This window comes from Ammospiza caudacuta, chromosome Z (genome assembly GCF_027887145.1).
Source record: "Ammospiza caudacuta isolate bAmmCau1 chromosome Z, bAmmCau1.pri, whole genome shotgun sequence".
NCBI classification, from domain to species: Eukaryota; Metazoa; Chordata; class Aves; order Passeriformes; family Passerellidae; genus Ammospiza; species Ammospiza caudacuta.
In genome coordinates, this window is record NC_080632.1 from 37736746 (window position 1) to 37759764 (window position 23019).

The following is a 23019-nucleotide window of genomic DNA, read 5'->3' on the forward strand; positions in this document are numbered from 1 at the left end:
GATTTTTTGATAGTCCAAGGTCTCTTGCGTAGTCTGAGCTCAGCTGGCCAGTAAGCACCATGCAGCCACTTGCTCACCTACCCTCCTCACCCCCAGTCTGCTGGGATGAGGAGGAGAGTCAAAAGTAAGACCTTGTAAGTTGAGATAACGGCAGTTTAATAATTGAAACAAAGTAAAGTATAATAATAATAATAATAGTAATATTAGAAATATTAGTAGAAAGAAGAAAAATCTTCAAGTGATGCACAATGGAAGTGTTCACCACCTGCTGACCAATGCCAGACCCTGTCCCTGAGCTCTGATCAGTGCACTTTCCAGTTAACTACCCTGTTATATACTGGGGACATGACGCTCTTGAGTGTGGAATATCCCTTTGGCCAATTTCGGTCACTTATTCCTTGTGTGTTCCTTCATAGCTTTTTCTCCTTTTTTGTACCTCCTCACAGGCAGAGCATGAAACATCAAAAACTCCTTGATTCAGCTTAGCAGCAGCCAAAACATTGGTGTGTTATCTAATCCAAAACTGAATCCAAAACACACTACTGTGCAACTAGTGAGAATAAATTAACCCTATCTCAGCTGAAACCAAGGCAGTCACCGAAAAAGAATATGTAGCGAAAGTATTAAGATTTAATACGATTATCCCAACTCAGTGAATGGACTAAACATCTAATTACTTTTCTAAATTATTCTTCTAGAATTAAGATGTGAATTTGGTTTATATTAATGCAAGAAACATGAAAGTTTGTTGTATATGGTGTTTGTAGGGCAGTGTCATGCATTTTAAAAGACCATACATACATTTATTTCAATATGTATCTTGGTACTGAGAACCAAATTGAGTAGAAATTAAGGGTTGGAGGTGTCTATTAGCATGGGGATTTTTGTTGCTTTTATTTTACTTTTTTTTTAATGAGGTGATTAGTGAGTTGGGGTTGGCTTGGGTTTTTTTTACTCATTTTTGTTATTGTGATTCAAATACACTCTAGTTCTAATCAGTGTGTATTCTTTATTTATTGAGGTGAATGACATCTCTCTGCTCGGAGAAAACCACAAGGATGTGGTCAGTATCTTGAAAGAGCTGCCTATTAAGGTGACAATGGTGTGCTGTCGTCCAGTAGCTCCACCTGTTACTCAACCAGAAATACTAGAGAGTCTAAGCCTGTCTGAAGTTCAGCTCACAGAAAAGGTATTTTGTCTTTAAACAATCACTGAAAATGAGAGTTTCCTTGAGAAAAAAAAGATTAAGTTCTTCTATATGATTAGAAATATATTTTAATATTTTTGGAATTGGAGCCAATCTAATAGGAAACAGCAAATAATGTTTATATGCTATTTTTAGGCTCTCAGAAGATATGAATCCTGGCTGGTCATAGGCAAAATATTGTAGGATGTGGGGCTTTCTCTCTTAGTACTATGCTTCTTGTTCTATTGGCGAGATATAGGAGTATAGCAAATTGACCTTGGGTTCTTTAGAATCTGAATGTATTTAATCTAGTTTTGAACTTTGCTACCTGGCTTTGCATTGCACATAGCAGTGTTTGATTTCCTTGACTGACACTTCTGTCACTTGCAAGTGCACAGCTCTGGGCAGCCTGGTGAACTAAACATGTAGGAATGGCCTAGGGTGTAGTATAAAAAGCAATAGCATTTGTATGAAAAGAGAAACAGTTAACTCTGAGTTCTGAGCAAGGCACCAAATTCAGCTTATAGTTTCTAAACTTCTCTGTGAAACCAAGTGAAGAAAAGTCTGTGTACATATGTATGTACATATGTATGTACATATTTGTTTGTTTTTACTTTTATTAAATATTCTGGCTACTGTCAGTATGATTACATTTAATGAAGGCATATTTTAGACATAATATTTAATAACATATATTTCCCAATATTTGAATGCATATACTAAAAAGTTTTTTGAAGATTTTTATTTGACAGAATTTTGTAAATATTTTTGTTGTGAGTACTTCCAGCTTGCCTATGAAGGATAATTGAATTTTGTGTGAGGTTTATCAGTGTTTGTTAAATCTCCTGAGTGCTTGCACTTCTTCTGTGTTTAGAGATATCACTTAGGTCTTATCTTTTTTTTTGTAATTAGGTTTTTGTCTCTAAAGATTCTCAAGTGTTTACATTTTATTGATGAACATTTACTGTTTTTCTCAGGGTCACATAGAACTTGGATTCGTTGGCTCCTCAGACACAGAGGGAACAACTTTGGAAACAGCTGATGAGGGTCAGAGTATGGAAGAGGTGCAAAGCTCATCTCTAGCAATGTGGGAAACAGAAATACAGCACATTGAGCTGGAGAAAGGGAGTATGGGGCTTGGATTTAGCATATTGGACTATCAGGTAATTTCTGCACTTCTTTGGATGCAGGACAAAATACTTTGTATTGTTTGGATCTTGCAGTATGTTCTATGCATTTTAAGGGTCAACATTAATTGAAACTAAGCAATAGAGTAGAACTAATCACAGCTGGTAAGCATTCCAGTAATTATATTACATATTTCTCTCATTGTATTAAGACTACAGTTTCTAATGATAGTACTACTAGTTCAGAAAAACAGATAATCCGTTATATGCTAGGGTTTTCAGAAACCTGTCTTCTAGTGACCCAAGGACAACAAATTATGTAGCCAGCGTATTTAGGCATTTAGCCATGTATTTTGCACCTGCAGTGAGGTGTTTAGGGCAAGATCCAATAAAGGACTTAAATGCTTAAAGCAGGATTTACTAAAATCCAGAACTGTAATTCTGAAATCCCTTGCTTAGCTGCTGTCTGTCGGGGACATGCTTAAACATCCCCATTCATTTTGTGTTTGACTTCAGAATTCATGGATACCTAAAATATGTTTCTTGGTGTGTCCCAGTCAACAGCTCACTGCCTGTCTCTTGCCTTCACTTGGTAAGGATGCCAGAACAAATATTCCTCCTGTTCCCAGTTTTCCAGTGGATAATTTTTAATTGAATATCAAGTAATTTCTCCCTGAGGTCAATGTAGGCTTTTGCTGAGCTGTTCTGTGGTGCCATGGGGATCACATCTCTTTCCAGGTTCCCGCTCGATCTTGTCCATAGAAATGCATTTACATCTGGAGATAACTTCCAGGGGGGAATTATGGCCCCAGGGCACTCTTTACAATTAAGCTGTGGCTTAGATTTTGCATTTGCACACTGATAAAGTGAAGAGCAGTGTAGTGTAATGTGAAGGATAAAGGCATGGTAAAGTGTCTTTTATGAACGCTGAGCACTGACTACTCTTTAAAGTGTTGCTCATGATGCTCTGCAGTGAGACATCACAGATTAGCCTGAGTGTTTAAGTCCATGTCAGCACACAGTAGAAGTATTTTTGCTTCAGCCTCTTCTGAGCATTAACACAAATGGTGGGTGCGTATGTGGTTAGTGACTGAATTTTTTTATGGTTAATGAATAATAGTACCAAAGGCTTGTGGGAAGTGCCTTAAGTTGGTTAATGTATTTTTCAAATATAAGGTGGTATAACTTATATTTTTCAAATAGAAGTTAGTCTTCCAGCTTTACTCAGCTTTCTGACACTTAGCTTTTTTTTGATGTTGTAATATTTGGGTACTGTCATATGTTCTCTCTTTTGATGTGCATTAAAAATTCCACTTTGTCACCAAAGTTTTGCTTTCTTATAAGACTGTCAACAGTAAATTTACCGGGAGATTTACATTTCTATTTTTCTGTTTCCATCATATTCTCAATTGATTTTCAGTGAAGGGTGAACTAAACTTAAGGAGAATTATGCTTGTACTAATGCATTCCTTATGTTTTGTACAATGGCAGGCCTGTAGAAAGGTCTGCATAATTTCTAACCCTAAGGAGGACTGCAACATAGACCACAGAGGCTTGTTTCTTTTTTTTTCCCAAATATGTGTCATGCAGTGCCATCTAAAGTGACAGTGTATTTACTGTTAAAATAGTAAGGAAGATGTCAATGCTCAGCAGCACTGCTAGTTATATTTTGACTTGGGAAGTGTTTTATTGCTCCATGGCATTTTTTTTACTGTCATCAAGTGCTAAGTGTCTTCTTGATGTCCTTCCTTCTTTCCTTCACTCCCTCCCTCCCTCTGCTCCCTCCCTCCGCTCCCTCCATCAACACTTTTCTCTCACACCAGCTTTTAGCAGTCTCTGTATTCCTGTGGCATTTTTATGTTGCTTTGATGGTGTCTGTCCTTTCAGATGTACATCTTGACATGAAAATTTGTTACAGCTGCATGCTGGTTTGTAGATGTTTGCTTTTCTCTACTTTTGCTTTCAGTAAAACTGTTACAGGGTTGCATTTTTTGGGGTTTTTTTTTCTGTTCATGCTCTCAAGTGAACTGCATGTTGGAAGTATTAACATGATGTTCCTTGTGAATGTAGTTCTGTAAGAATTGCAGCCATTTTTTGCATGTGTGATAATTGTTATAGAAGAATTATATATTCCTGTTAATAGTATTTGATGCTAGATTTTTTTAAATAAAATTCAGTATATTGGAGGATGGTCACTTAAAAGCAGTTTTCTTCCTTAAAAGCAAACATCCCTTTGATTTGTCTTGTTGATTAGTCTTATATTGGTATGTTCTTCTCTCATGTAAGCATTTAATTAGGCATGCACAAGACCTTGCCTCTTGAAAATGCTTTCTCATTTGAGCAATATCATGAAATATAAGTCAGTTATTGAAAATAAGTAATTCGTTCCACTGGAGTGCATGTGTTATATTTGCCCCCCCCCCAATCTACATTCCCCACCTGCGTCCTCTGAGTGCAAGGGAGGATGAAGTTTGCAACACTGTTGTTACAGTAGGAAGTTTATGAGTATGAGTTTCTGATGTGCATGGATGACACTGTGCACATATAGTAGCATTTTATATTGGAGATACATGATGGAACATCACCTAGACAGGAGTAATAATTTTCGCATTTAAGAATTGAAATTAATGGAGGTCTAAGTGTATGGACAGTACAGACAGGATGGTTTGCTCCTACTGAAGGTTCATCTAGAGGAGAGCAACTTCTTAATAACACAACTCTAGTCAATAAAAGGTCATGAATAAAAATTCTCCTCTCACGATATAAAAGAGTAAAAACAATTAAATATTTTTCTTCCCTTTTATTTAATTAGGATCCTGTTGATCCAGCAAACACTGTAATTGTAATTCGCTCATTAGTTCCCGGGGGTGTGGCTGAGCAAGATGGCAGACTTCTTCCTGGAGATCGGCTTATGTTTGTCAACGATATCAACTTGGAAAATGGCAGCCTGGAGGAAGCGGTACAAGCACTGAAAGGAGCCCCAACAGGAACAGTTAAAATAGGAGTTGCCAAACCATTGCCTGTAAGGATTTGGGAATTCAGTGTGTATTTTTCATATAATTGAAGCTGGTACATGCTGATCCTGACCTCTCCATACATTTTGTGTGTTTTGAGGTACAGTTGGGTGGCCCAACTATTATCTCACATGTAGGAGTTGCCTGCGTAGTATATTGCTGGTGTAGTGATTGCAGGACCTAGCACACCTGTCTTGCAGATGAAAAAACAGCAAAGCACCTTGCAAACAGCAGAATCTTTCAGGGCTGAAAGTTGCCATGATATTGTACACTGTACACTTTACATGGTTCTCTGAATGTATGAGATGGTGACATAAAGTTGGTTTTGATTTGTGTGGAATTTACCGATTCCTTTGCTTTGCAAGGTATAGTATTGTTACAGCTGCTATTCTGCTTGTGGAGGTTGTTTCATTTATTCTGGGTGTTGTGTGAGAGAAACAAGAAAACATTCAAGAGGTTCAATAACAAATTTCTACTTGTAAGCTTAAGAACATTAAGGTAGAATAATACTTGGCAAATTTTAAAATATAGGTATTTTAGTTAGAAATGCAACCATATAAAAGCAAAAAAATAACACTTCAGACAATGTATATGGGAAAAGAGAGAAAAAGAAGGGATAAGGGTAGAAAGGTATATAGTCACTACCCATGGATCCAGTGACAAGACTTGATTGTTACAATTTCAGTACCCCTTCAATGTGCTGGTCACAGTCTTGATCCACTGGGGATGGGGGAAACCCATGAAACGCAAAGTTCAAGGACTTAATCCACGCTCAGGCTAGGTGAGAATGCCCAACTACCTCCTGTGAGGTGAAGAGTTTTACACTGTCTCATGTAACACCATAGATCACAGGGCATTTCTCTCTTTGATGGTTTAGGACACCTAAGATGTTACAGCTTCCTCTCAGGTTAGCATGATGGAGCCAATTATAGCCCATGAGAAGGTATGAACACCTTCAGGCTTCATGTGAGTGTCCTGGTAGGTGTCTAGAGGGGAGTTTTCACACTTGAGCCACTTGTGTAAGGACATGGACATGGTAAAAAGCACTATGGCACCTTGCAGGATTTGATTTTTACTAGCCTCTTCCCTTATCTGGCTCAAAACCCAGCTTGTAGCCTTGGGTGGTGGGTGTGCACCCCCTCTGTAGCTGGTTGGTTACTTTGTGCTTGGTCAGCAAAGTGCCTGCTCCTTCGGCAAATGTTTTATGCATTCACCATTAACATTCCAGCCCCTCACAAGTATCTATGCAATCTTTGTATTTAAACAGCACACTTTGTTTATGTTATATTGTGTAGTCTTCAGTTTGTATACATCTAACTGGTTATTTCAGGTTTGGTTTTATAAGGTAGTCTGTTAGTTAAGGTAGTTAAAGATTACCTATGGTCACTGAGATAGTATAGCAGTAAGAATGCTAGTGAACGAGCGTTCCTGGTGGGTTAAGTTCAAATCAGGAGAATGGCATTAGTCCATACATACAAGGAAGATACCTTTCTCTATATTAGTAAGTGCAAGTACAGTTTAAGGGGTTCATTTTTGTTTTTCATAAATTTATAATCTTGTAACCCTTATGGATGTAGATACCAAATTTTCATTCTTAGTGGATCTTTATGGAGAGAGTGGGAGGGAATGTTTGTTGTTTAAGTTCCCAGAAACCTTGCTTTTTGTAGTAAGAGAATACATTTTAACTTGCTCTGCTAAAATAATTTTTTTTAATTGGAGACTCCATATTAATTGCAATTGAAATTTTATACTCTAGAAGATGCCACTCTAAAAGAGAAAATGCATGGGGGTTTTGTTTCCCTAAAGTTGTAAATATACAGCATTTGCACTTCAATATTTCATGTATTAAGTTTGCCAAGTGATTAAATGTTGCAAATAATCCCTGCTTCTTTTGCAGTACTGGACAAATGCACCTACTATCAAGTTATGTTGGAAAAAGGTCTTGATTTGTAGTCAGAATTACATTTTGTCCTCTAGAGGCTGACAGATGCAATTGTGAAACACAGAGAGTAGATGAAGTTTTCCTGCCTCCAAGCAAGATTGCTCTGTGGCTAGCAAGATTATAAAGACCTTTGCTGTTAGGCTCTTTCTCTGTTGGCAGCTGTGATGGCAGTTTTAGTATATCTTTATTAGGACCAGAAACTGAAAATGAGCCTAGACTTAAGCTGTGGGCTCTGTGGTATACCTGGACAGACCTTTTTCATTATTTGTGGTTTTAGAATGAGGTGTGAAGCTGAATCAATTCAGGTAAATTTGAAAAAAAAAACCTGAATACTGTGACTGTGATTAAAATGATCTCTTTGCTGCATTTGGAATCCATTTGCCTTTCTAAACAGCCCCCTGCCCCTCTCGCAGAATGCACACTGCACCTGCTGTGTCCAGGCCACTCATCCGACTCAGAGCTTCGTTCTTTCTGCAGCTTTCACCTGAGGAGGGCTATGTCTCTGCTAAGGAAGATTGCTTTTTCTACACTGCCCAGTCACTTGAGGAAGAGGGGCCAGCTGATGCAGCCCTCTTCCATGCTGAGCTGGCTCTGGTTAGTGGCCCAACTTACCACAGATTTCTTCAATCTTTGCATTTTGTAGTGAAAGGAGTTGCCTTGTCACTGTCCATGCTTATTTTTTAGTGTTCACTGTCTCCACATTACTCATCCACCGTAGGTGGGATGGATTCTGACTTTGTAGAAACTGGTGTCTAGAGACTTCGTCTTTTTGCATGAGCTGTGAATCTGGCCTCTGATATGTACAATGCTGGGGAAAAAAATTATTTTGCTGATGTTTTCAAAAGTGCATGGCTATCCACTTGTCCTTGCATGCATTGAGCAGCCCTTTGGAAATCTCATCTTTTCAGATGTACACCTTTTCCATGTGCTTATTTTTCCATGTGTCATAATACATCACTTTTCTGCTGTGGAAGGTTTTTGATATTCCCTTTTTGCATGTAATCCAGCCTTACAAGGAGTACTCTGTCTTCAAAAGCTGCAAATACTTCCTCCTAGTAATATTCTTCGGCCTTCAACATCAGCCAGTGATTATGAGATTTACAAGGTCGAAAGGTCTTCACTTGTACGAACAATGCGGCTTACCTGAGCATTCAGTGCCTTACATAGCCCAGAAGTTGCCAATAAGATCTCAGATTAAAAAGACATAGGACCTAGGGCACAGCAAAAAATCCCCCAACCTCTCCTTCCACAAAATAAAATAAAAAAAAACAATGAAGCAACAACCCAGAATACACATGTTTATGTACGTATTCTAAGTTTGTATTCTCATGGTTGTTTGTTCTGTTATGGGTCTGATATTGAAATTATTAGGCCCTCATTTTCTGAGGACCTGAGCAGGGAAGCAGCTTCTAAACATGAGAACTTAGTTCATTAGAGAAAAAGTCAAAGTTGAACAGAAACCTGAAATGCATCCTGTCAAGGAAAAAATCTCTGCATTACTGCTTCCAGCAGGTTTGCTGTTTTTTCACATTTGTATTTGGCAAGCTGATTAATAGCTTGCTTTTAAAGAAGACTGCCTGTTTTTAATTCTTCAGTTTGTTACCTTTAGCAGTTAGGTAACAGTATTTTTCTTGCTCCATTAATTTAGAAGAAGCATGAATTTTGTATTCTAAATAACCTTTAATTGAAGATGTGTTGAAATGATCAAATTAAAACTGTCTAAAAAATTTGACTTCCATCTGTGCTTCCAATCCAAAAAAACTTGTGAAAAAAGCAATGAAAATACATGACATAATAAAATTGTCAGTCAAGTTTGTCAGTTGTCTTAATTAAATGTGCAAAATGAGAAACTAAATGTGCAGTCGCCCAGCTTAAGATATGTTTTGAGAGTGCACATATGAGACACTGTTTTTCATAGATCAGTACTCAGATTTTACAGATATGTTCTGAATTTTCACAATATTTTTTAGGGCATAGCTTTGGTAAAACGAATATGCTTTTTCAAGAAGATGAGCTGAGAGTAAGTTACAGCAAAGAAGCAGTTTGGATTAGCAGTTAAGTATGTAGGCTTGAAATAATAAAAAAAAAGAATCCTTTTTACCCTGAAAAGGAATCAGTGTGTTGAATTACTGCAGGTTGTTGCTACTGCTATAATGGATTTATAATATGATGAACCACAGGGGCTGAAAAACAAGTTAGATCCCATCTCAGGTACACTCATCTGCTTCATACAAGTTTATCATACGAACATGGCTTTCAATCCAGTGATCATTTTGTTGGCCTTGAATATGTTCTTGAGCTCTGCCAGGGAGATGAAATAATAATCAAAGTGTAGTGTGCAAAGCACTATAAATTAGGGGTTTTAGGGCTTAATTTTATTATCGTATTTAAAAGAATATGAGTATTTGAAAAAAATATGTTTCATTTTTAAAAAAAGACAAAAATACTACCCGTGTCAATGTCTGAAACTTTTAAAAATTTTCTCATGTAAGCATAATAGAAATACACAAATCCTTATTGTAATTTTGTTGTCAAAAGCAAAATAATTTAAAATCTGTTAAAAAAATCACATAAAGATTTTTTCATATAAATACACTTTAAAGCTCTGTAGTTTTCAAAATTGTTTTTAAGAGAGTTTAAAAATAACTGATCCTAAGAAGTTGAGTGAAGAGAACATTCCTGACACGTGCTACCAAGTGAAGTTCACTATTTTTTCCATGCTGAAAAAAATTAAAAAGAAAAACAAAAAAAGCTGTAAAGAAATCAAAATATAGACACCAAAAACTACAGTGGAATTCTCCCAACACGTTGTACTTCCATTAAGAGGCATGAGCGTGCCTCAGCCCCACAACTTATTCTGGTTCAGACTCTTGCATTACTTCAGATATTCTTTGCAACCTTTGAAGAAGTAGTAACACAGATTTACTGGAAGCAGAAAATTTTTCTACTGCACTGTGCAAATGTAATTTCAATCTAAAACATGGAATGAAACAGAAAAGAAGAAAAGTATCAGTATGTAGTGGCTGGTGTGCATGTGTTTGAGGCTTATGTGGTGTGATGGCAACAGCCTGGCTGATTGAATTGCTTTTGTTATTAGGTGGACTCTGGCGAGGCAGATCTAGCGGATGAGTCCACCTTAGAATCACAGTATTCTGTGGAGAGAGACATCTTCCAGGACTCAGTGACAGCTCTGCACAACAGTGCCTGTAGCGGTGAGGTGAACGACAGCTTCTCTCTTCCATTATCAACTCCCAAGGTAAAATTGAGGATGGTTTTATTGATGGCAAACTCTGATTTTAAGTGTGAGCAGGCTGTATGATCAGATAGAAACGTTTTGTGTCATCCTGGTTCAAAATGCTCTATTTGCTAGCAGGGTAAATTTTTTTTTTAAGTAGTGCTGATATCTTGCAGATGTCTTTGTGCCTACTATGTGCCTCTCTGTTCAACAAAGTTTGGATTTTGCTAGATAAAGCATGATTTAGCCAGAGTATGGTGAACCGTTTGTAGTATTAAAGGTGTGGTGAGCAGTCTGCTAGAAAAAAATAGTTGTCTTTCAAAGTATAGTAAAGAGTGGCAACACAAAATTACTCTGTTGCTCTGTATTTTAGTATGAAAAACAAGAGTAAATTTTTATCCTTATTTTTACTTTTATCCTTAATAATTTGTTTGTTTCTGTGGTTTTGAATGAAATTTTCATAATGATGCTGTCATGAAAAGCAAATCTGTGTATGTCCAAACTCTGCTAATTGTTTTCATGTAAAGCAATAAATGGAGATTTATTTCAGAGTAATAAGAAGATAATAGCTTTTTTGGTTCTTAGTCACATACCCATAATGATCTGATTGCATTATCTTTCTTTCCGTAGTTTTTCATGGTTTTTTTAATCTTTAGATTTTAATATCACTAACCTAGAGCTTTCCAATTCCATTCTCCTAGCAGTCTTCATTGAAAACCACCGGGTTTGCAGTCTGTGGTCTTGAATAGAGTAGCTGCTGCTTTTTCTGCCACACCTGAGCTGCAGTAACTCCCATTAACCTTTCTGGAATATGTTTAGCTCTTATGAGATGCTGGTTAGAAAGCAAGATTAATCTTCTAATGGTTTCTCCTAATCCACAGAAGAGCACATTTCTGCTGTGCCAGTGGGACAGCTTGCATTGTTTAACTCCGTAATTGTTACTTAAATGGATTATGCATTTTACATGCTTAGGAGCATTTTGTGAGATAGAGACTGGATTTACATTATATATCACATTGAGGCTCTAGAAAGACTTTAGTTATTTTCACCATTGACTTAAAAATAGCTTTACTTTACATACTCTATTAAAATACCATGGTCCTGACTTTTCAGTGTCCATCTCTGTAGACTAGTATGAAGTGAGTACTAAGTTCTCATCAAACAGCCTATTCATGATTCAAAAAACAAACATAGTGGGAAGATCTGTCTGATGAAGACTTTTGAAGCAAGGAAATGCAGTAAAAATTAAAACAGCACTGTTTGATGCTGTGAGGAATGCAAAGATATTTCAGTTATTTCTGGCTACAGGACACTTGGCTGATTCGGCCAGGTCACTTTGGTGTCGCATTTAAAATAGGTGTTGAAAAACCAATTTTAAATAATGCAGATGCTCTAGTGAGGCCACATGTTACTATAGTTACGAATTCCTGGAATTGTGTTTGTCCTAAAAAATTGTATCATTGGCTTTTCTTTAAGTGAAACAAAAATAAAAATGAGTGTATGATGCAACTCTTAATATGGCATACAAAATAAATGTTGAATATGATTTGATGCTTGTTTTCACTGAATTGGAAATGGATATGAAACAAGCTTAAGAGTAGATGTCCCAGCTGCGTTTGAAACCTTGTAAAATAATTAAAATAGATTATAGTATTGTGTTCTGTTCTCAAAAAGGTAGGAAATTATGTCATTGATTGTATCATGCAGATTAGTTGTATTTAGGCTCTACTCAATTATCTTCTCAGCTATTACTTAAACCACTTATTTACTGGTAAGCCTTTTTTGATTCTTGTCTGGGGGCAGAACAAACCTGCATGTACTTCATGAAAGTTGACAAAAATGAATTCTAGGACTCTTGAGACAAAATGTTGCAAAATATCCCCAAGCACATCTCCCCAGCTTTTTGGAGAAGCAAAAGAAGAATTAATAGGACCGGTGGATAACAAGACAGATAGAGGTAGTTGATTTTGAGCTCTCTTATTGCATTTCAGAAAAAAATCTCTAATATTGATACAGAGCCTCTAAGTCTGAGTCCTTGATACATCTTTTTAAAATCTAATGGCCTAACTATTTTTAAAATAACTTACTTTAAAAGGTCAGCTAGAGAATATTTGAAGTTTTGGGTTATTTTTTTCCAGAATGTTGTGATTGTTGGAATCCCTTGAAACATTTCAAAGTCATGGCCTCAGAATTTTGGAAGTCTAAACAAATGTGTAGGGAACTTAGTTCTAGTACTGCAGCCATAATTGGTAGATTTGCAATAATTATTAACTAGTAGGGTTCTGCAATTGCCTTATTGTATTTCATTGTTGTCACATTTAAAATCCCCCATATTCACGTTTTGAGGTTTGACCCAGTTTTTACTTGTCACTCTCTAAAGGAAGAGAAGTCTGAAAGTTTCTGCTCAGTTAAATGGAAGATAACCGTACATTCTTATTGTCTGAGCTGCTTGAAATTCCTCTTTGCTTGCTAAGTGTGCTGAAAGTACTGCAGAATTCTTTCACCTGAGAAAAACAACTGTATGCTTGAATTTTAAAAACTTAATGGAGTTATTCAAGTTAGAGTTAGTAACTTGTACTGATTTCTGGTGTTGTAAAGCAAAAGAAATGGTCTAAGAAATCAAGTTCACTTTATAGTAGAATTAATGCCTGTAGGGAACTGCAGATAAGGTTGGTCTTGCTGATCTCACAGCAATATGTTTATATTCTATTAGATTAATTTTTTTAAGGTTTTAGCATGAAATGGGGTTTTGAATTATACTACAAATGAATAGTGATTGTTCATTGTCTCCTGTGTTGAACAGTCTGTTGGAGAGGAATGCCCAAATGCTACAGGTGATTTCCATGTATCTGAGAAGAGTCTGTACAACATGAATCTGAATCAGAGACTGAGAGATGAAAAATCTGTAGTGGATAGTAGCCTGGAAACTGCAAGTGATTTTACTAAAATAGATCTTCTGACTCTGGAGGTTTCAGATATCAACCAGAATGAAAGTGAAAATACAGCAACGTGGGCAACATCTCAGACAGCATCAGAAGTTGTACTAAATACAAGCCTTGTTACTACTACACAGCTTGATCCCAATGAAAAAGTAAATTCTTTTGCCTTTTTATTTTTTTACAATCATTTAAAAAACATACAGAAAGGCTGTAATTAGACCAAAGAATTTTCTGCAGGAATTGTCACAAGCCAATAGCCATGTATATTTCTTTGATTATTAATTTGCTTTGAATATGTTAGCTCACATCAAAACTTTGGGACATAGTCCTTTCCAAAGCAAGACAGAATTTATTTTACTGTCATCAAGACAGTATTTTCTCAGAGGCTGGCGGTACAAGGGTATATACAAGTCTTCTCAGAACTTGCATCATTGACACTGCTGGGCACCTCCTAGTCAGGATGGGAATTTTCTTAGCTCATGTTAACCTTCACTGGGACATGAGTGCACGTAGGAGGTGCACAGCTGGAATTGGGCCTAGGAAGCCAAGGGGGGCTGGTGTGAATGTCTTGCATCATGCTGTTCTTGTAAACCTGTGCAGTTCAGCTCACAAGCTGATCTGTGATAGTGCAGTGTGCAAACATAATTTTCCTTTATATGGCAGTCACTGTGACATGTGTTTCTTATTTATTCCATTCAGTGATTTATTAAGAAATGCTTAAAAGAGCTGCGATTTCTTACAGGATTTGTTACTTTGTACTGGCAAATTGTTAGACATCTGTGGTGAATGAATGTGAATCTCTTGAATTCATTATACTAATTTTGATATCTCTAAATTAAAAGCGTGCTTTGTGATAGATGTGGTACATTGCCTGAATGAAAACAGAATTTATGATATTTAATGAAAATATTGATCTTTGGTGAACTGACTTCTCTGTCTGTAAAAGGAATCTGACTTATTTATGTGCATGGGTTTTGTGTAAGGCAAAAGTAGTTGAGATCAGTGTGACCAATCTTTTTTATCTTGGTGAACTGAGCTGGTGTTATTTTCCCTTATGTTAGGATCAATTGCTTTTAATGGAAAAGAGATGTCCAGTATCTTTGGAGGGAAATTCCACACCTCAAAATTCAGTCAAAAACATGTATGAGAAGACTATCACTATTGCAAAAGGCAATTCAAGCCTAGGTAAGTTAGTGAACTTTTTTTGTAAACTCTTCAGGAATATGGCTGTTGGTTTCCCTTGTACGTTCCGAGTTTAATTAGTAAAAAATAAGTATTTTCCATTTAGTGGGAACAGGACATTCATTCTTTGCTGCTCTTTCCCTGTTTGACAGTGATGACACTGGATCCATTTGCTGTCATTGTGAACACAGAAGTGAAATGTGCAGTCTAGCTGACAATCTGTTCTCCCATAAAGGAGTTTAGTGTTTCCTAAGTGTTTACAGAACAATTTTAATGCATCATTTTTCAGTGTACTAATGTAGTGGAAAACCAAGGTATAGCCAAGGAATGCTGTAGAGGAACACTGTGGTCAAAGAGCTGAAGATGAGGCTTTCAAATATTTGTAAACACAAAATGATCTTGCTTCCTGAGGATGGTCAGATGGGACTAAACAAGCTGCTTGCTTCCTTGCCTCAAGTTTGAATCCAAAGTGCCTCAATGTTTCTAAAAATCATGTAATTGATAAATTTAATAGGCCGTATTTTTGGCTTAATAATATTATCATTTTGTAGTGAAGTTCTAAGTTTTTTGATATCTGCAACTTCCTGAGCTTACTGACTAGAAACTTATTTTGGAGGGAGCACACACAACAGATAATGTTTTTCATTGTCCTATCCTACTCTCAGGTGTGGCCCTGGGCAGTGTGAGGAGGAGAACAGGAATAGAACCCTCTGAGAGCCCATGCTTTGTGTTGAAAGGGAAGGCTTTGTGTTGTAAGGAAGTGATGTATGCCTCCTGTTAGTGGCTTGTTTGTTTATTTGGTTTCATTTAGGTTCCTAGTATTGTTTCTTCCAGCCAACTGCATAATCTTGAAGACTCTTTGGGATTGGTAGGGTAGGACTTTGTGTAGGTGCTGGCTAATAACTCTGCAGACGCTTCAAAATGGGCTGTCCACAGAATTAGATGTTTATAAACAGTCCCAAATCAGGACTTCCTTGCTGTGCAGAGGTGGATGTCAGTTTTTTACAGCTGTGATGCTGTATTTCAGTGGGCGTCTTAACCTGGAATAAACTGCTTTCTGATGGCTGGATGCTCAGTCTGCCACATACTATCTTCATCAGACAGCCATCCTTCAAAATGGATCTGGTTTAAAATCAGGATCTGAAAATTAAAAATATGTAGGAAAGGGTAATATGGGTGTAAGGTTTATCTTTCATTGGTGTAAGAGGCTTGGTTAACTACTACCTTGGTTAACTGCTACTACTACCTACACTTCATACAGCCTCATTGCCAGGCTGTATGAAGTGTAGGTCACAATGCATTTCAAAGCATCTGGATTTCGTAAAAAAACATTTTCTTTGCAATAAACTCTTCGTTCAGTGGAGTAGGTTTTCATTTATGGATGAATATTTTAAGTGCAGTGAACATCAGAGCAAATTTCATCTCAAGCTTGATACAGCATGAAAATACAAACTTCAGCAGGGTCCATATTGGCAGACATTTTATGCATAAAAAATAAGACCGGTCTTGATATGTACAAAATATGAGTGTGAATATTACTTTCTTCTGGCTTTTGACTGAAGCGTTTTTCTTCCAGTCTGAGTGTGCTCTGGCCTGGGAAGCAACTTCAGCACAATGACCAGTTTAAGCACATGGCTGCACTGCTTTTACCCTTCATTTTTGAAAAAGCAGCTAAGTCAAGAGCTGTGAATGATGTTGCAAGCTGCAGCTGCATTGATTAAATAATTGAGGGTTAGGAGCTGGCACTTCTTTTTTCCTTTCAAATGGTGTCACCCGCATTTTGGAGCAGCTCTTTAATGCCAGCCGCTGCAGGAGCTCTAACATTTTGACTGTGATTTTTTAAAAGATGAGAAGCACCCAAATGCAGGAGGGCTGAAATGCCATTGTCCTGAAAAAAGTTTGGCAACTTTACAGTGGAATTTGCATTTTTAATCTGAAACTGTAGGTTTCCAAAGTGTGACATCAGGCTTTCAGATCTGTAATGATGGTGTCAGCATAGAAAAAGGGAGAGGGTGTCTGTTGTATGTGTGATGTTTTCCTAAAGTGTTGCTACACTACCCTCAGTAATGTCTATTTTACTATTTACTATTTTAGCCAAACAGCAAGGTTAGGTTCAGATTTTCAAACAACATTTTGAAAAAATAAAAAGTATTTATTAAGCAGTATTAAGATAGTGGAAGTGCACTGAGTGGACTTCAGGATTCCAGCCCTGCCTTTCCCACTGCCTTAGTGAAGAACTAAGTTTTTCCTTAAACTGTTACTAGGGTCTGTTTCATGAGCACCAACTGCCCTGAAGATAACAGTGACAACTCATGTGTGTAAGAACAGTCACACTGATGCATGAGGGCCATCATAAGTCAGTCCCTATAGGTTCCCCATGGGAGAGGAGAGGCCAAGAGGATATCCGTCTTATTCCCATTACTGGAAAGAAAGTGAAGTTAAAGGGTATAAATATTCAGAAGCAGTATCCTTCTGTTTCAAGTAAAATATTGGGCTGTATCCATTAGCAATATACAGACTTTCAAAGAAGTCAGAATGCTCTTCTGGGTCTAAGCTAAGGCCCACCTAGGAGAGCAAGAAGACAACCAGCATCTTAGTGGGATCAGATTCATGCTTTCTGTTGAAAATAAGTGTGTATTTGTTTTCAGCTATTAATTACCTGTTTAATCATTCCTCCTTTCCAAATAGAGTTGTCATAAACAAAAGTAAATGTGTATAAACTCATTGAACCATTAGAAGAGTGGTGATTTTAAATGGTTTTTAAGCAATTTCATTATCTTTCTTATTTTTTGCTTAAATATTCCACTGTCTTAATTTTTCTTGTATTGAACTGAGTATGTGAACTGATAACAAGATAAAGTTACTGTGACTGTGATTTGTAGTTGCTCTCAAAGGAGGAGAGTAAGAGCAATATTTATAGGCTTGGTGATATTGGCAGGTTGGCTGGCTGACTTTTCCTTTCCCTGTGCCCCATTTCTTTATCTTGGCACCCAGAGCTGTGGCTCAAAGACAGTAACTGTTTCATGTGTTTTTACTATAGGGATGACAGTAAGTTCCAATAAAGATGGTTTGGGAATGATAGTTCGCAGTGTCATCCATGGAGGCTCAATAAGTCGCGATGGACGGATTGGTGTGGGGGACTGCATCCTGTCCATTAATGAAGAGTCAACCACTAACTTAACCAATGCACAAGCCCGGGCTATGCTGAGACGACATTCGCTCATTGGACCAGACATAAAGTAGGTAAAACTAGATGATGAGTTATGGTAGGAAAAAGCTGATAATCAGTTTGGTTTTCTTTATAATTTATGCAACTATTTAAATGCAAATTTTGTTATTACACATCAATTTATCTTTAAGTTGCAGCGTCAGATGGATATTTCACCTACAGATCACATTTGCATGGATTTCAAAGATGAGATCATTTAAGTGAGAGGCTTCAGATACTCTTAGAAATCACGGTCATAAGTATCGTCAATACTGTCCTGCCTAGTTTTACAGAAAGAATAGGATTAGACAGAATTTTGCATTTATATTATGACTCTTCTGAGGAAAGTTACAATTTTCTCAAGATGTTTGTGGTTCTTGAAGGTGAACTCTCCCAGCCCTTGCACAAGTAATTTCATCTAGTTTTTTTCATAGCTTTTGGTTTTGGGCGCCAGACAGAAAGTGTGAAATATGATGTCAGTGCAGAACATTAATGCTTAAAACATTTCAGTACGTCTATGACAAACATTAGAAACACTGTTTTCTGTAGGCACTTCCAATTTTTTATTAGTACATATGAATGAGCTGTTGCTCTTGTGCATAGCTGTCTGCTCTTGGTAGTAGTAGTTTCAAATTTCCAGTAGTTAATACAAGTTTTGAGAATCCCTTTTGAGGAGAAAGTTTCTTTTCCTCAGGCTCACAAAATTACAAAATTTTAACTGCCTTAAAGTACAATTCTTTCTAGTTGCTGTGGTTGTGGAATTAACTTTGCCTACAAGAAGCATCTGGAAATGAGGCTATTCCTGAAGATGTGGGTTGAACTGTAGGCACACCAATGCTGAGTTTACAGCTTCAAAACCTAGTGACTATTTTCTCTGTTTAGCATGTGGTAAGATTTATTGGGTCAGATATGGAAAGGGATTAATGGAGTTGTTGGTAGTAGAAGCCTCTACTTATTGGTAAGGGTGTCCTTGAAAGAATCATTCCAGCCCTAGTGTGGTTACGGGTGTAACTGAGATTAGAACTGGGTTCAGAATGGACAGCAGGGCATTCCATACTCGCCCAGAAGTATTGTAGCTTGGAAGAGATCTAGTGTTTTGGGAACAGGTGGGCAGAGTACCTTCACAATGGCTACTGGGGTTACTTGCCTGCCCCGTAGCTGTCATGCATTTAAGATTATGATTTAATGTAAGCCTGTTTAAATAAAGGAATATGCTCATAAAATTAATTACATTATTCTTAATGCTCTCAGGAATATAAGTGAGTCAGTGTTGATAAAGTCTGACATTGATTATTACTGTAGGGTTCCAAATGATGACTCCTAGTTGTCATGACTGAAGTCAGTTGTATGTGCACATGCATGTGTATGTGTATCTGCTTAGAGACACAAATGCTGCAGCACTATTCTTCTATGAGGAGTCTTTTTTCATGCTATAGTTAGTAATCATAGTACTACATAGTATGTTCACTATTTGTGCTATGCTTTTATAGCTGCTCTATTTTATGCTGTGTGACTACAAATTTTGTTTTCTAGTCTTATACTTTTGCAGTTATGTTTGAAATACTAAAATCTTGCCTTAGGTGTGGATATTCAGATTTTCCAGAGAAGAATGCATCCCATTTCTGAAAGATATTGCAGAAAAGGAGCAGTTGCTATTCATATTCTTACTCAAGATTTTTGTCTTTTGTTTTGTATTGATCTTCTTTTTTGCATTCCTGTGACAAGTTTTAGAGTTTTTTCCCTCCACTTTAGAAAGTATTTTTTCTCCACTTTAGAAACAAAAAGACTAAATCCATTGGTAGCTTCTAAAGGAGTCTTGCAAGAAAAATGACAGTATTTTTGTGACTACATAGTTTTGCTGTAGTACTATTCAGCATAATCAAACTTTTGTTTAATTTTTAACTTGAAGGAGCAGTAGAGGATCCCAGAAAAATATTATGATACAAACATGAGGCTAACACCCCAAATCAGAAATTTGGAGATGAGGAGCTTCACGTTAAGATAGTTCTTTCTGTTTGCTGAGAAGGATACACACCCCTCCCCCATTCCCCTCCCATATTTGTCAATTCAGAGCTGATGTGGTCCGTCACCTTGCAGCATTTTTGATTTAAGGGTCATCATTTCAAAGATTTAAGTTGAATCTCTTTGGTGTCTTCCTTGGAGAACAAGGGTATGCTAGCACTCAGACGTGACCATCTAGATATCATTCCTCTTAGTCCTTACTTCAAAATTTGCCCCTCTTAGATGGAGCATTTTCTGGGTAGTTGGGTGGCCCAAAAAAGTGATTAAGCAGAAGTATTTTGCTTCCAAATCTGTATTTCAAATAGTATTTGCAGATAAAACACAAAGCTGTTCTTATCGGCCATGTAAAGGCATTCTTTAATTCTGTTAAATGATATTTGATTTTGAATAGTTCAAGAACAAGCAGCCTGAGTTTCCGAATTGCGTATTTAATTTTTTTCTCCTCTGTGTGCAGAAAAGTGCCTTACTGAATGTATTCCATTTCACTTCTCACTCTACCTTGCCAGAGACTCTTGTATTTCTGTAATAAAGCCAGTGTTTTGTGCTCAGCAGCGGAGGCTTGTAGCATCTGTCAGATAATTATAAAGCTGAATTAGAATTCACCTGACTGAATGGGGGGGATGAATTCCTGATCAAGAAATGTGAGAGATTGCAATTCCATTTTCCATGCCTCTTAAAGAGCAGATGTTTTCTGGGTTAGATTTAGATGAAGTGGAGGTGGAACAGGAGAAAAAAAAGAAAAGAAAAAAAAAACCAGCTCACACTTCTACATACATAAGTATGCCTCTCACATTCAGCATGAGACATTGATATTAATTAACACCATTGTAAAAAGATGCTGCATCGTATGCTTCACGTTCTAGATCTTCTCCAGCACCTGCTGATGATCAGGCCCTGTGTTATGTGTGAGTATTGGCAATTCAGAAACTCATTATGGCTCTGTGTTGCAACTTGTCTGTAAAATCATTCCATGCTTTTATGACATCAATAGTAATGTCAGGGATATATCCAGATATAGGTACATATTCTCTTTCTTCTCATGTATATTTGTGTGTGCATGCATAGTGGCTGCACATGTGGATGTGTATATATATTTTTTAATTAAGAAAGATACAACTGTGTGTGTATAATTGTATAATATATTTATATGTGGCCTTAAACTTGAAGATTGGAACGTGCTTTCTAAGTCTGGAATGGGAATACCTGAAAAAAAATATTGCTAATATATTTAAATTTCATCTATGACAGCCACCCAAGATGTGCTCAGAGCACGTGTGCATGTTGTGTGTATGTGTACATGGCTCACTTCTAGAATTGGCATGAGTACAATGTGCTGATATCTGGATTAATCTCAGTGTCATATTTTCTGTGGCACTTACATTTTACTTCTTTCATATATGCAAAGGTTCAAGTTGAACCTTAATTGTTAATTACAGTAATTTGTCCTAAGCATTTTCCATACTTTATATTTTATTTGTTGGTGTTTCAAGGTTTTGTGTGGTGTTCAGTCAAGCATGTGATAAATGTTCCTCTGTACTGCATGCAGTGTTGTGTTTACAAGATACTTTCATAAGTAAAACCATTGGTGTTTCCATTGTCACTGCTCTAGTTGCTAGTGCATATTTCTGGGGGTAGGAGAAGTGGTGATAGCTCTTAAGAAAGAAAACCAGAACACTTTTCTTTCAAGCTGTACAGCTACAAAAGAGAAGATGGTTAAACCATGCATATGCTTTTCTTTGAAATTGTTAAACTTTAATTTCTCTTGCAGCAAAGAAATATGACACAGAAGTGGAGCGTACATTTATTTATTTTGTTTTCTCTGCCTTCATGTCTGTTTTCTGGCCCTTGTTTTTCTTACGTTCTTCCCTGTAGCTGTATTAAGACTATTACCAGTCTGTTTTGCAGATGAACTGGTGCCTTGGTGGGGTTTTATTTCTGCTTTACAGCACAAAGTTCAACAGAATTGGCCAGAGGAGCCAAAAACACTTCTTGTTCTGTGCCCCTTCCCTCATCATCCTAGCCACTGGCTGAGCTGTTCAGGATGATGCTGAATGTCTTCAGACCTCACTTTGACTTCCAAGTGAGCTCCAGCAGCAATCCAACAAGTGATGGATTTGATAAATGTGAGGTGTCTGTCCATGAGCATTAAGCAGGGCAATACTCTTTCATTTCAATAATAACATGCAGAACAGAGAGAGTAGGAGGACAGTCACGTCAGTAATACAGGTAATAAGAGCAGTTAACTTTGCTGTTAACTGGACTTTAGAAGTCATTAGCGAGATACAAAGATGAACTCCACACAGAATATAACTCCTCATGTATTTGATCCATGTAATTTGTTTTTCTTTTTTGTATGTTATTTTTTTTGCAAAATGCAAGTGTTCTGGTTTATGTCTGTAAAACAACTGAAGTGTTACGGAGACCTAGGTAGGAATGAACATGTAGATAAGAATGAGCTGTTAAAAACATACTGAATGTTCATTTGAGCGCTTTATACTAGGCTATTAGAACTGTAGTTAAGCACTAGAATACAATTAATGTGTTTTTTCCAAAGAACTAAAATGTAACAGGTGCCAGTGAGATTATCTAAATTTTATTCCATCTGTGGAAATCAGTTAGGATAATTCAGATGTTTAGTTTTAGATCCATTTTTAAAAAATGGTAGAACAACCCTATTTTCTTTATAATTCCAGTGCTGTACACAGAAAAGGAAGCTAAGGCAGCTTTACAGAGACGTTTCTAAGTAGCATTTAAAACTCTTGGAGAGCATCCTTTGAGTTGTACCTTTTTAATGATTCAGCACAATGTCAGTTATTTAATCGTATAACAAAACACAGTAGGGTATCCCATAAGTTGGAATGCATATGATTTGCCTCCCCCTTGAGATCAGCTGAACCCAAGTACTCATGCATAGGGTAAGGACTACTGCTGTCATTGGACCTTGGCAGTCTGCATAATTGCTTGCCTTGTGCTCCTTGCAGAAAAGGACTAGACAAGAGTTGATATATAATGGCCACTGTGCTATCAGAGATCACACTCTGCTATATATATTCAGGCTGAATCTGGGATAACCTATTTCCTTGGTAGGACTGTCCCATTCTCCTTTTCATACTTATAGCTTCCTGCTTCAGTTTAGCACAAAGGACGTTGTCCAGGTGTTCTAG

At 37.1% G+C, this 23019-nt stretch overlaps 1 protein-coding gene across 1 annotated transcript in view; it reads left to right on the forward strand.

Annotated features, from left to right (window-relative positions):
- Window positions 1–23019, forward strand: part of MPDZ (multiple PDZ domain crumbs cell polarity complex component) — a 95601-nt gene that overhangs the window by 35347 nt on the left and 37235 nt on the right. Inside the window, exons 15-22 of the mRNA XM_058823981.1 lie at window positions 1022–1189; window positions 2164–2349; window positions 5126–5335; window positions 10367–10525; window positions 13308–13595; window positions 14505–14628; window positions 17666–17864; window positions 20719–20760. Coding sequence (XP_058679964.1) covers window positions 1022–1189; window positions 2164–2349; window positions 5126–5335; window positions 10367–10525; window positions 13308–13595; window positions 14505–14628; window positions 17666–17864; window positions 20719–20760 — 1376 coding nt within the window. The remainder of the gene's footprint in view (window positions 1–1021; window positions 1190–2163; window positions 2350–5125; window positions 5336–10366; window positions 10526–13307; window positions 13596–14504; window positions 14629–17665; window positions 17865–20718; window positions 20761–23019) is intronic.